The following is a 12,818-nucleotide window of genomic DNA, read 5'->3' on the forward strand; positions in this document are numbered from 1 at the left end:
ACCAGCCTTGTTCCTCCATGCCAGTCCCACCCACCATCTTGCAGCAAGCTCGGGTTAGGAATCCAGCTTTCCCTGGTCCTGGCAGCCTTGGAATGAGGCCTGAGTCAGAGGCAGTAACTCTGGTTCTTGAATGCCTGCAGGGGTGGAGGTGGCAGTTCTGTGATGCCCATAGCCACCCCCACTCCATGTCCTTACTCAAAGGTGCTTGCTCGGGCCCAAGGCATCACTCAGATGGCACTGGGGTGACTCAAGCTCAAGAATGCCTCACCCCACTCCTAGGTGGACTCTCCCAGAGGTTAGGGATCCCGGCTTCAGGCTCAGAGTCCCCAGAGCTGGAGTCCTGGCCACCGTGCAGGAAACATGAAGTCAGGGCTGGACTCAAGCTCTCTAGGGAGGAACAAGGGAGTCCCTTTTCTGCAGGGAGGATTTGGTTTGGCTGAGCAACTGGCTAGTCACCATTTCATAGGTTAGCCAAGAACAGTACTATTTGCAGGCATAGCTACCAAGGACTCAGGGCAAGGACTTGGAACCCTTCAGACAGGGCACGCAGGACGAGAGACCCCAGTGCCTCATCAGAGCTGGCACAGCCGACTACGCATTTTTTTCACTTTATCATACTTATTTTATTGTGGTTAACATGCTTTTCCAAGATGACTGATGACGCCGAGATTTTTATATACCCGTTGGCTGTGAGCATGTCTTTTTTTCTTCATAGCTCCTCCCTCTTTTCAATTGTACTCTGGGAGATCGGCCCTGTGGTTAGCTGTGGCTCTCTGCATCTGCTTCCGTCTGTTTCTGGATGAGGGTTCTAGCTTCTCTGGACTTGTAGACTGTAGGTTGGTTATCCTTTGCTTTGTGTCTGATATCCACTTATGAGTGAGTACGTACTACATTTGTCTTTCTGGGTCCGGGTTACCTCACTCAGGATGATTTTTTTCTAGTCCCGTCCATTTGCCTGCAAATTTCAAGATGTCATTGTTTTTTACCGCTGAGTAGTACTCCATTGTGTAAACGTACCACATTGTCTCTATCCATTCCTCAGTTGAGGGGCACCTAGGTTGTTTCCAGGTTCCACCAGTTGTCTTTTTGCCACCACATGCAGAAACCTCCTCACAGAGATTTCTGCATTCAGGCGGTCTAGTTTGGTCCTGTGCAGCTTCTGCCGCTATCACCGACTACATAGTTTACTGAAGATTTCGTAGCACTGAGTCCCTGAGAGGCAGGGTTGTCACCAGAGACAGGAGGTGACCACGGGGCAGTAGGTACAACAAGCTGGTACCACCTGCCAGCTCACGGAGCCAGAGAAGTAGTGGCAGGGTCCTGGGTCCCACCAGTGAATGACAACAGACTGCGCAGTTTCTGCATGCCTTTCCACGTCACACAGTCTTCACAGAGCCAAAGCAACTATGTGGCCGGGGTGTGCTGGGGCCTCCACCGGGAGCGTGCAGCTCTGCCCCTAACTCAGGTCAGAAACTGCAGCCTCATCTGCCAAGCTTGGGTACCACAGCACCAACAGCCAGGGCACAGCCAAACGGTGACACAAGGGTAGCTCTATCTGGATGCCTACTGTTTGGCAAGGACACCAAATACAGCTCAGCCAGTAACACCTGAGCTGCAGTCACTACAGGACACTTGCAGCAACCAGCGCAACTCCAAACAGGTGTCCCCTGCACCTAAAACTTCCTGACCCATTATGATTGCCTTTGTGTGTGAGCCAGTGACGGCTAGATGAAGAACGGCCCAGCCTGCTTGAGGTGGGTGTGGGGGGTGGGCGTCAATCCCATGAGACCGGCCTGTGGAATGCCGTACCCACACAAGTGCTTTCATAATGGGGCAGAGGTCACGAGAGCCACAGGGTAAAGGTTCTCTCGGGGACAACCCTGCTGAGGCCTCCTGGGAGGGCAGCAGGGGAGTGGCCAGCAAAAAGGAGACGCCCCAAAATACAGAACAGAAGCAGGAAACATCGGCCAGGCTTCCTGCCTTGAACTGCGATCGTGGGTCCTTGTCAGGTCCAGGAGCCCTGGTAGAGTGAGGGCAGGTAGGCTCGGTTCTGCATGGGGACCCTTAGGGCTAGAGCTACAATCCTGAGGCAAGTCAGACGTCTGGGTGCTCCTGCATAAGGTGCTGTCTAGGGAAAGTTCATGCTAATTCTGAGGCTGGGGCAGCTAGGCTCGTCCTTCCTGTGGGGAAGCTACACACTCCAAGGCCATCATAATCCTAGAGAAAGCAAGGCTCACAGGACCTACTCTGCTAGGCCTCTTCAGCTTCTCCCACCTTTCACAATGTTACCCATGAGACTCAATCCCAGCACTTGAATCCTCAGGGGTCAAACTTCATCTGAACCACAGCACCCTCCCCGAGTCTCTAGGAGCCCATGTGTAAGATGTGGGGGGGGGGGGGCAGAAGGAAATGCACCTGCCTCAGAGGATAGAGGGGCCTGTGTAACCACAGCACACACACACACACAGAGAGAGAGAGAGAGACAGAGACAGAGACAGAGACAGAGAGACAGACAGAGACAGAGACAGAGAGACAGACAGAGACAGAGTCAGAGACCCAAATGGTAAGCAGAAGTTAGTGACTACCAGGGAGCCCAGGAGGAGCAGGCCCTCAGAGCCCCTGCCCAGGGGTCACACACCCCTGAGAAGGGCTGCCCTGGCCATTCAGATGGCTAAGGATTCAGAAGTAAGAATTACAATAATAAATAGGGGGTGGCAGCACAGGCCTTTAATCCCAGCACTCGGGAGGCAGAGGCAGGTGGATCTCTGTGAGTTCAAGGCCAGCCTGATCTACAAAGTGAGTTCCAGGACAGCCAGGACTTTTACACAGGGAAACCCTGTTTCGGGGAGGGGGGCAGGGCGGGGAGAAGTACAATAATAGAAGGGGCAGGCCCTTTCAATAGACCCAGCTGCCCAGGGAGGGGGACACTTCTTGCCAGGTCATTGTGTCAGGGGAAGAAAGTAGAGACCTTGAGGCTGGGGGTGGGAGGCAGAAGTGTCCTTGTCTAGAGGATCGAGTCCTAGGGGTCACTTAGGCCTCCTGACTCCAACCCAGCATGCCTTGAGCTACACGATGTGTCTTTCTCTTTAATTGACTCATTTTATGTTTTTCATAACGCGTACTATACTACAGACTACAGCTGATCACCTTAGATCCTTTATCACTCTTTGTATTTAGAACGTTCAAAGTCCCCTGCTAGTGATTCTGCACCATGTGCAGACACGCACACACGCACACACATCCCCTCGCTGGAACTCCCCAAGGCAGGCCTCCTGGCTTCTGTGCATCCCGGCCTGAGGAACAAGCCCTGTGGGAGGAAATGGCTCTAGGTGCTGTCTTCTGGAAATACATCCTCTTAGTCACCTCTATTCACTTCAGCTTTGATAAAAATGTAGAATGAAGACTATTTCATTTCCTCTCAGTTCCACCCTAAGAGAATCGGTGCAGGCCGACCGTAGAGGATACTGAGGTCTGTGGCTACCTGATGGGCACAGCCCAGTCTCGGGATGTGTATCTGAGGGCACGTGAGGCCTGTGGCATGTACCACAGCTGCCAGTTTGCATCCTAGCACCACAAAAGGCAGGTGTCTCCCTACCGCGGTGGCAAAAGGCTGTGGGAGGGAGGGACTGCTGGCTCTCACCCAGGGCCATCTGAACAGTGACACTTGGCAACATCTGGAGACAACTTGGGATGTTGTATCTTGTAAGGAAGGTATCGTGGCACTACTGGGTAGAGGCGAGGGATGGCGCCAAGCCGGCGATACCCAGGACAGCCCAGCAAGGCTCGCCTGTTCCAAACTGCCCAATGCCGAGAGCAAGAAACATGGTGCAGACTAAACAGTCTCAAAAATCCAGGTCCTACTCTGGGGCCACACGGGAAGGAGTGGGCAGGTGGCTTCCAGCAGCTAGTCTCCACTCTTCCCACACGATGTCTGTGGTGGTTTCATCAAGAGAGGACGCCACAGCTAAAAACCCGGGGTTCACGGTAAGCAATGAGAAGTGGGCTCCAAGGTGGGAGAGACCGCAAGCACGGTGCCCAGGCTCTGTCTATCCACTACACAGTGACACAGACGACAGGTCACTCTGGTCCTTCACCACCCCACCCCAAGCAAGAAGCACTCCTGACCCGGTGTGGCTCGGTCTGGCCAGATGTCCTTACCACAAGACCGTCCCCCACGGGGAGCCTGGCAGGAGGGCGGAAGTGTCATCTTGCACTGAGGCTGGGCACTGCCCTCCCAGGGGACCTTCACTGGGGCAGGACCCAGACCAAGGCTTCATTAGGGCAAAGGGCTCAGCCACAACAGAACACCTTTGTTTTATTTCCATGGCAACGGACCCAGTTTTCCACTTAAGGTGGTGATATGAAAGCTTTTTTTTTTTTTAAATAAGCGCACTTAATATCTGAAAAGTGAGATTGTCATTTTGAAAGCTGCAAGTGTTGGGGCTGGGAAGATGGCTCAACTGGTCTGCCAGGCAAGCGTGAGGGCATCCTAGCACTCACATAAGAAGCTGGGTACGGTGGTACACACACCCGCAGTTCCAGCGCAGGACAAGTGACGACGGTCGCTTCCCTGGAGCTCAGAGGCTGCCCAGCCCAACAGAATCAATAAAACCCAGGTTCTGTGAAAAAAACGCTTCCTCAAAGTTAAGGTGGGAAGTGACTGAGAAAGGCACGCAATATTGACCCCTGGTGGGATGAATGGGGCTACCTATGTGTTAGCTGTTCTCCCTGCTGTGAGGCTCTCTCACTGCTGAATTCCTAGCCCCTAAACCGGTGCTACTGTGGACAATCCAGTCCCACTTCATTTCACTCTGGGCCAGACTCCAGTCAAGGTAGCATCGGCCTGGTCCTCTACGGCACCTGCCTCAGGGCTTCTGAATTTCCGACTGTTGCTACTACCAAATTTGCAGAGGTCGGCCTCCACCTAGCTTTCTGGGATCAGTTGAAATGTCCCCGCCCCTTCTCTGGAGGGAGGTTTTCTCCTTCTTTATTGCAGGCCCTGGCTCCTGACCACACTCCAGAAACCTACGTCCAGGGCACTTCCTCCCTGCATTTGCTCTACCTCACTTTCCACTCACGTGTGTGTTTTAGAGTGTTCTGGAAGAACATGGCCTCACTTTGTGGGACAGTAGGTAGAAGACCACACCGCTGTGAGAAGGGTCCATCCGCCTGCGCGGGATACAGGAGCTTGGCGGACAGCCAGCTCCTCTAGGCCCATTCCCAGGAGCAGCCTGTCTGGTTCTGTTAGACACCTACATGGGAAAGCAACGCTCCTGAGACCACACAGGAAGCTTGGGCCTCAAGACACCCCACAGAGGTGACACCACAGCCAGTGTGGCCTCCAACCTTCAATCTCAGAACCACACGGCTTCTCGCCTTGCTTCTCTCCAACTCCTGTGCATCCTGTAAGACACAGTTCAAAAAAAATGTCCCTTCCCCTGGTGTGGTCCATGATCCACATCACATCCTCAGGCTTCCGGCTGGATCCACTCTGAGCTGCTTCCCGACAAGAGTCCATGCTTTACCTCTTGCCCTCAAAGCTGACACAGAATGAACTTCCCCTGAGCAAAACTGCAACTGGGTTGCCAAGGCCGAAAATAGATATTTTCAAACTTCAACCGGCATGACTCACCTAGAAGGCGCTCAAACTACAGGCTGCGAGGCAGCACCCTGTTTATGACAGGGAGGGCCAGGTGGGGCTCCATCACCGACATGACTGATAGTTCCAGGAGCTGAGCCTGCTGGTCTAAAGGCTGACCGTGATAGGTCAGATTAAAACCTTCACCTTGGCATCCAGGCCTTGCACAATATGGCCTCTCATTATGGTACCAGCTGCACCTCTCCCCAGGGGCTGCCCCAATCCAAGAGCAGCAGCAGCAATGACTCTATGAACTGAAGTTCCCAAAAGAAGTCGCACCTACACGGAACATTCCATAAAAACTGGCCAACGGACTGGAACGTCAGTGAATGGGGAAGTTTGAATGCTGCAGCTCCAGAGACAAATTATCTTAGGCCGTCTTGGCCCCATTAAAAAGCCATTCGTTGCCCACCTCTGTGTGTGACTTAATTTCCTGAGATTACCACGCAAGCCCTTTTAGAAAGCATAAACAGGTCCCTAGCTGTCACCAACCCAAAAACTAATAATTGTCAGACAGCATCTAGGGCTATAGGAGCGATTTCCCCAATTTTCTGTAATTGATTACCTGAGGTTCCCACCAATGTGTGAATGGTGGATAGGAGAGAGATGGACGGAGTGATGGGGTATGGGGAGGGATGGATGGATGGACGGATGGAGTGATGGTGGATGGGGACGGACAGATGGACGGAGTGATGGGGTATGGGGAGGCATGGACAGATGGACGGAGTGATGGTGGATGGGGATGGACAGATGGACGGAGTGACGGTGGATGGGGACGGACAGATGGACGGAGTGATGGTGGATGAGAGAGATAGACGGATGGATGGAGTGACGGTGGATGGTGAGAGTGGTTCTAGAAGTGGGGATGTGATGGTGGGTAGGGTGTCTCAACTAAAAGGGCAAAGACACAGTAGTGGGCATGGCACCCTAACTTATTTTAAAACTCTATGTATGAAAACATATAGAAAATACATTTTGAATGAGTGGGTCCTCTGGCAAAAGAAAAATTCAAGCAGCTCTCATTTTTTTGCCTTTCTATATGTTCCCATTATTTTTCAGTAACTACCCAAGTGACATCAGCCATTTCTTCTCTCTATAATTGTTTAAAAACAATCATTACTATTACTTATAGACAAGTCTATGTCCTGCCTGGTCCCACATTCATTCAGACCCAAAGAAACACACAGAGGCTTATACTAATTGTAAACTGTTTGGCCTATTAGCTCAGGCTTATTATTAACTAGCCCTTATAATTTAAATTAACCCATATTCCTTGTCTATGTTTAGCCACGTGGCTTGGTACCTTTTCTCTGTAAGGCATTCTCATCTTGCTTCCTCTGCCTCTGGCTGGTAGTGGCATGGACCTAGAAACTTCTGTCTACAAATACTACTACTACTACTACTACTACTATTATTATTATCATTATTATCTGTGTGCAAATGCACATGCCACAATGGACATGTGGAGGTCAGAGGACAATTTGTCAGCCTTTCTTATCCGTATTGAGCTCTGGGGACTGAACTCAGGCCCCCAGATTCGTACAGCAAGCACCATCCAGCCTTGAAAAACTAGTTTTCAAAGCAGCTCCAGGACACAGCTGAAGTCTGCTGTTCATCTATTGTTATTTTCTGTTGACCGAAACCCTGAAACAAACACAACAACAATAAACACAGCAGAAAGCGGCGGCTCCAAGAATCAAGACGGAGGAAACATAAAGTCTGGCTTCATCCACCTTGGCCCTTTGGCTCTGAGCAGGAGGCTTGCCTCTCTGTGCCTCTGCTTCTTCCTCTGGAAAAGGGAGACCAACTAGTGACTCTTCCTGTCCTGCTCCACCCCTTCGGTCCCAGGTGACAGGGGACAAACAGGGCTTTAGAATCTGAAGTTGGCTATGTGGATTTTATTTCACCACTTCTGCCCAAGGGGCTCCCTCAAGAGATGCTCAAACAGTAAAACGAAAGATAAAAGCACCAAGGTGGAGTCCATGGGTAGGGGAGGATTGATGGGGACAGAGTCCAGGGTGGAGGGAACAGCAAGTGAACTGGAACAGAGACTTAGGGGTGCAGCAAGTAACAGGGACAGAGCACTGAAGGGGGACAGCAAGTGACAGGGGACAGAGCCCTGGAGGGGTCAGCAAATAACAGAGGACAGAACCTGAGGTAGGCAGCAAGTAACGGGGGACAAAAGCCAGGGGAGGCCAGCAAGAAATAGAGGACAGAGCCTGGGGTCTCCCCTGTTACTGGGGACAAAACCCAGGGACAAAGCCTGGGGGATGGGAAGTAAGTGACAGGGGACAGAGCTCCGGAGGGGAATGGCAAGTGACAGAGGGCATAGCCTGGGGTGGGGGAGCAGCAAATGACAGTAATGTGGGGGTGACAAGTGACAGAGGAAAGAGCCTGGGGGGCCAGCAAGTGATGGGGACAGAGCCCTGGAGAGAGACAGCAAGTGATGGGATGGGGAATGGGGCTGGGGGACAGTAAGAGATGAGACAGAACGGGGGGGGCAGCAAATAATAGGGGACAGAGCCCTGGGTAGGAGGAGCTATGCCGTGGCCTATGTATGGCCCCCAAGAATTCAGGCACCGGAAGCATGGTCCCCAGTGTGGCGATATTAATGGGATGTGACATCACCTTTAAGAGAGAAGACTTGTCCTGAAGTCACAGAGACAGGCCCTAGGAGGGGACTGAGGAGGAAGGAGCTCCTGTCTGGGACTTTAGGAGCTCTCTGGCTCCCAATATCACCAGGAGATTTTCTTCAACAAAATCCTCCATGATTCCCACTGACCTGAGCCCAGCCAACCTTCGCACCACAGTCCGGAACCGCCAGAGCTGTGTGACAACTAGTTTTCTTGTGTTCAAGAAGCCCCTCCTCGGGCATCTCACAGAAATGGGCACCAGACTAACTCAAGCTGGGAAGGCCAAGTCCCTGTCCCTTGGCCACTGGCCTCCTCCTGCCTGCGAGGTGAGAGAGCAGGGGGCCTTGTGAACTCTACCTTTTCCTAAGCAGCCAGAGCTCTTTCTCCAGGGAACCAGGTTTCTCCACTTAGCAGGAGTAAGTCAAGCATTCTGTCAATATAAGGCCAAGACTACTGCCCATTGGGCATGGAAAATGGCAAGTTCCCCAGTGTTCTGAGACCCGACTAGACATGGAAAACCCTCCAAACACACCAACCCACCACAGCAGTGTGCACCACACCTAAAACATCCCTTTCCGATCAGTGCACGCTTCTGAACCACCCCTCCTAGCCACAGTGGCAAGACCTGGGCTCAAATAGCCCCAGTCATGGCTGAGATGCCTGGCACCTGAGGACCCTCAGCCACATCTCCAAATGTCTGCAAGATTCTGACGCTGCCTTGAGATGTTTCTTACACACACATCACTTCATTTCCTTGGTGTCCAGTTTGGAGGAGTATTATTTACATAAGTGTGTGCATGTATATATATGTATATGGGACACACATACATATATGTATATGTATGCAACTAAAATGTAGCTTAGTGGTAGAGCACTTGCCTAGTATACATAAGGCCCTGGTCTCAACTGTCACCACTGAAAACTCTCTCTCTCTCTCTCTCTCTCTCTCTCTCTCTCTCTCTCTCTCTCTCTCTCTCTCTCTCTCACATGCATGTGCAAGAGAGACTTGGCAGAAAACAAGTTTACTCAGACGCACATTCTAGGGCATCTGGATTTTGTCAACTGAACGGTGTCACCATGAGGCAAGCTGATGACAGGATTACAGGCAGGGCTGCCTCATCCTATGAAGCCAGTGAGGTCCCAGGACCCTTGCAGGAGCCAGGGGTGATGGTCAGGAGGGACAAGCAGAGAAGTGGAGAGCTGTGAGTCCTGCAAACGACACCAAGGTCAGCACTCAGATGCCCTGTCCACACCAGGACTCTGGGCATTCGTTCAGAATTCACCACTTAATCCTGGAGCGTTCCGTGTCCAAGGTAGCACGAGATGAGAATTCCTTATAGGGTACCGTGTGAAGGCTCAAGAGGACCTCAGACCTAAAACACACCCAGGCTTTACTAGGGGAGCTGCCCCAAGCCTCTCTGGCTGACGGTATGAAATCTGAAATGCTCTAAGCAGCAGCAGCATCCTCTGGACTGTGTCAGATTTCTAGATGAGGGATGCTCACCCTCCACTCACAGAGGGTTAGTAATGGTCCAGCCTTGTTCGTATGCTACAGCACAGCACTCAAGGACAGAACGGACTTTTGGGACATTTTTCTGCTTCTGTGGCCTCAGCCTGAGTACGGGAAGTGGGGTGAATGTGAGAAGGGGAGGCCGAGGACACAGCAGATGACATCATCTTCTTCCTGCTGCAGTCCTGACCCACATCACAGACACGGAGTCAGTATAGTGGGCACTGGGGCCCAGGCTGGCACACTCTTACCCACAGCTTCCCGTCATAGTAATAGGCCCCCAGGAGCTTCACGATGTATGGGTGGTCGCAGGTGGCCAGGATCTCAATCTCCACAATGTAGTCTTCCAGTTCCTCCTCACTCTTGGTCTCGATGACTTTGGCGGCTGCCAAGGCACCGGTTTCCTTGTTTTTGGCCTGCAAAGTGGAGATACGGGAGATTACAAGGCAGGCAGGGCAGGAGACGGCCCCAGAAGGCTTTCTGGTCTTCCATACAAATGTGAAAACAGACGTGGCTATCCAGGGGTGTGAGACACTGACCAGACACACCTTCCAACGGTGCCCAGGGCACACAAGGTGTCGCCACAGGGGAGCTCAGACCAGAAAGAACATTCTATGTACTTAGTAAGGAAGCAAGATATAGTCATACCATGGGAAACATACAAGAACAGGCTAGTGCATACACATGGACACACACATAAAAATAAAGTCTTTATAATACAAAAATGAAAAGAAAGAAAAAGAACAAAAGTCTGAGGGAACCTATTCCTGACAGCCAGCCAGGAAAAGCCTGAAACTCATGAACATTGACACTATGCACTATTTAAGGTTCGTGTGTATGCATGTATTCATGTGTGTGGAGGGGGTATGTGCATGTATTCATGTGTGGGGAGAGTTCGTGTGCATGTATTCAGGTGGGGGGGTGTTTGTGTGCATGTGTCGTGGGGGGTTGTGTGTCTGTATTCATGTGGGGAGGGTTCATGTGCATGGGCCTGTGGGGGGGGGGTGTGTGTGTGCATGTATTCATGTGTGTGTGTATGTGGGGTGCCTGTGTGGTGTGTAGGTGCATGTGCCCGTGGGAGGGGGTGCATGTGCCTGTGGGGGTCATGTGTATGTGTATGTTGGGGGGAGTTGTCCTACATGCATCACAGTAAACTGCTCCCTGGCTACATGCCACCTGGGCAGAACACTGCTTCTTATCTGCTGAGAAAGAGTAAACGCTTTTGCCACCCAGGATGACACAGTCAGGATTCAGATACTCAACAGGAGCTGCTGAGGACGTGGAAGAGAGAACTGGAGTGGGGCAGGACAGCAGTGGAGCACCCAGTACAGAGGTCCCTACTCCAGAGACCAGCACAGACGCTGCAATCCTGCTACAGGTTCAGAGCCAAAGGAGCCGAAGTGGGGATTCCAGCTCATCAACACACTGCACTGCAGCCAGCATGGCCGAGGGTGGGACCCACCTAACGGCTACCAAAGAAACTAACACATACATGCAATAGGCTGCTCTCCCACCATGATGCCAAAACAGTAACAAATGAGCCCTGAGAATGCTGCTCTCTGGGGCTGGAGAAATGGCTCAGTCGTTAAGAGTACTGGCTGCTCTTGTAGAAGTCCTGGGTTTGATTCCCAGCACCCACACAGTGGCTCACAACCATCCATAATTCCACAGGAGGGAGATTCAATGCTCTCTTCTGGCCTCCTCGGGCACTGCATAAGAAATAAAGGTTGGGGTTGGAGAGATGGTTGAGAGGTTTAAAGCATGGGCTGCTCTTCCAGAGATCTTGAGTTCAATTCCCAGCAAATACATGGTGGATCAAAGCTATCTGTAATGAGACCTAGTGCACACAGGTAGAACACTGTATACATAATAAATAAAAAAATCTTTGAAAAAAGAAATAAAGGTTAAAAATATGAAAGAAAGGAAAAAAGAAAAAAGAAAATAAATGCTGGTCTTTAAGTGAAACAAGCCAGGCACAAAAGCTAAATACTTTATGATTCCATCTAACCGACCCAAAGTGGTCAGTGCCAGACAGAAAAAGAGGCTACCAGGACTGCGGGGGTGGGGTTCCACTTATGGGTTCCACTTATTATTGGAGATGATTTAAAAATAAACACACAAAAAACCTTGAGCCAGACATGGTGAGACAGGCCATGAATCTCAGCACTCGGGAGGCAGAGGCAGGTGGATCTCTGTGAGTTCGAGGCCAGCCTGGTCTACAAGAGCTAGTTCCAGGACAGGCTCCAAAGCCACAGAGAAACCCTGTCTCAGAAAACTAATAAAAGGCTGCGTTCAGTGTTGACGGCGGACACACTGATGACACAGCCGTGGGCACCAGCAGCTGCTTTTCACAATCACAGGAGCAGTGGGTACCCCAGGGCCGTGGACACCCGTGCTCTGCCTGTGCCTTCTGGAGGGTGCTGTGCCTCACGCCCACTCTGACCTCTGACCTTAGCTGACAACAGTTCTTCCAGTGCATCTTCACCCACGGGGCCAGGGCACAGCAACGTGCAGCTCAGACCCCCCACAGTGAAGGTGAGAAGCAAGGCTAAATTGAGAAAGGTGCCTGGACATTGCAGCTGGGTCATCTATCATCACAGGGTCTTTACATTCTTTAGGGCAGTGGCTCTCAACTGTCCTAGTACTGCAACCCATTAATAGAGTTCATGTTGTGGTCACCCCCGGCCATAAAGTTATTTTTGTTGCTACTTCATAACTGTAATTTTGCTACTGTTATGAATTGTAATGAATCTGTTTTCTGTTGGTCTTAGGCGACTCCTATGAAAGTGTCTGGTAGACCCTCTCTCAAAGGGGTCATGGCCCACAGGTTGAGAACCTCTGTTCTAGGCTATCCAAATCCATACAGTCCCCAGCGCTGAGAAGCCTCTGTAACCTGATGACCTTTGCTATGTCTTGGGTAAGGCCCACAAAGGTGACACTCAACTGCTACCCTCTCCCTGGCCTCAGGGATTAATGTCAGAATGGAGAGGTGCCACCTACCCTGCTGAGAGGGACTAGGTGGCTGCTTACGATGGGC

The 12,818-nt window shown here is 51.5% G+C and overlaps 1 protein-coding gene across 1 annotated transcript in view; it reads right to left on the bottom strand.

The window, feature by feature from the left end:
- The window catches only part of Stk10 (serine/threonine kinase 10), a 99,751-nt gene that overhangs the window by 65,932 nt on the left and 21,001 nt on the right, over window positions 1-12,818 (bottom strand). Inside the window, 1 exon segment of the mRNA XM_038326235.2 lies at window positions 10,033-10,197. Coding sequence (XP_038182163.1) covers window positions 10,033-10,197 — 165 coding nt within the window.

The sequence above is a fragment of the Arvicola amphibius genome, chromosome 4, assembly GCF_903992535.2.
Source record: "Arvicola amphibius chromosome 4, mArvAmp1.2, whole genome shotgun sequence".
NCBI classification, from domain to species: Eukaryota; Metazoa; Chordata; class Mammalia; order Rodentia; family Cricetidae; genus Arvicola; species Arvicola amphibius.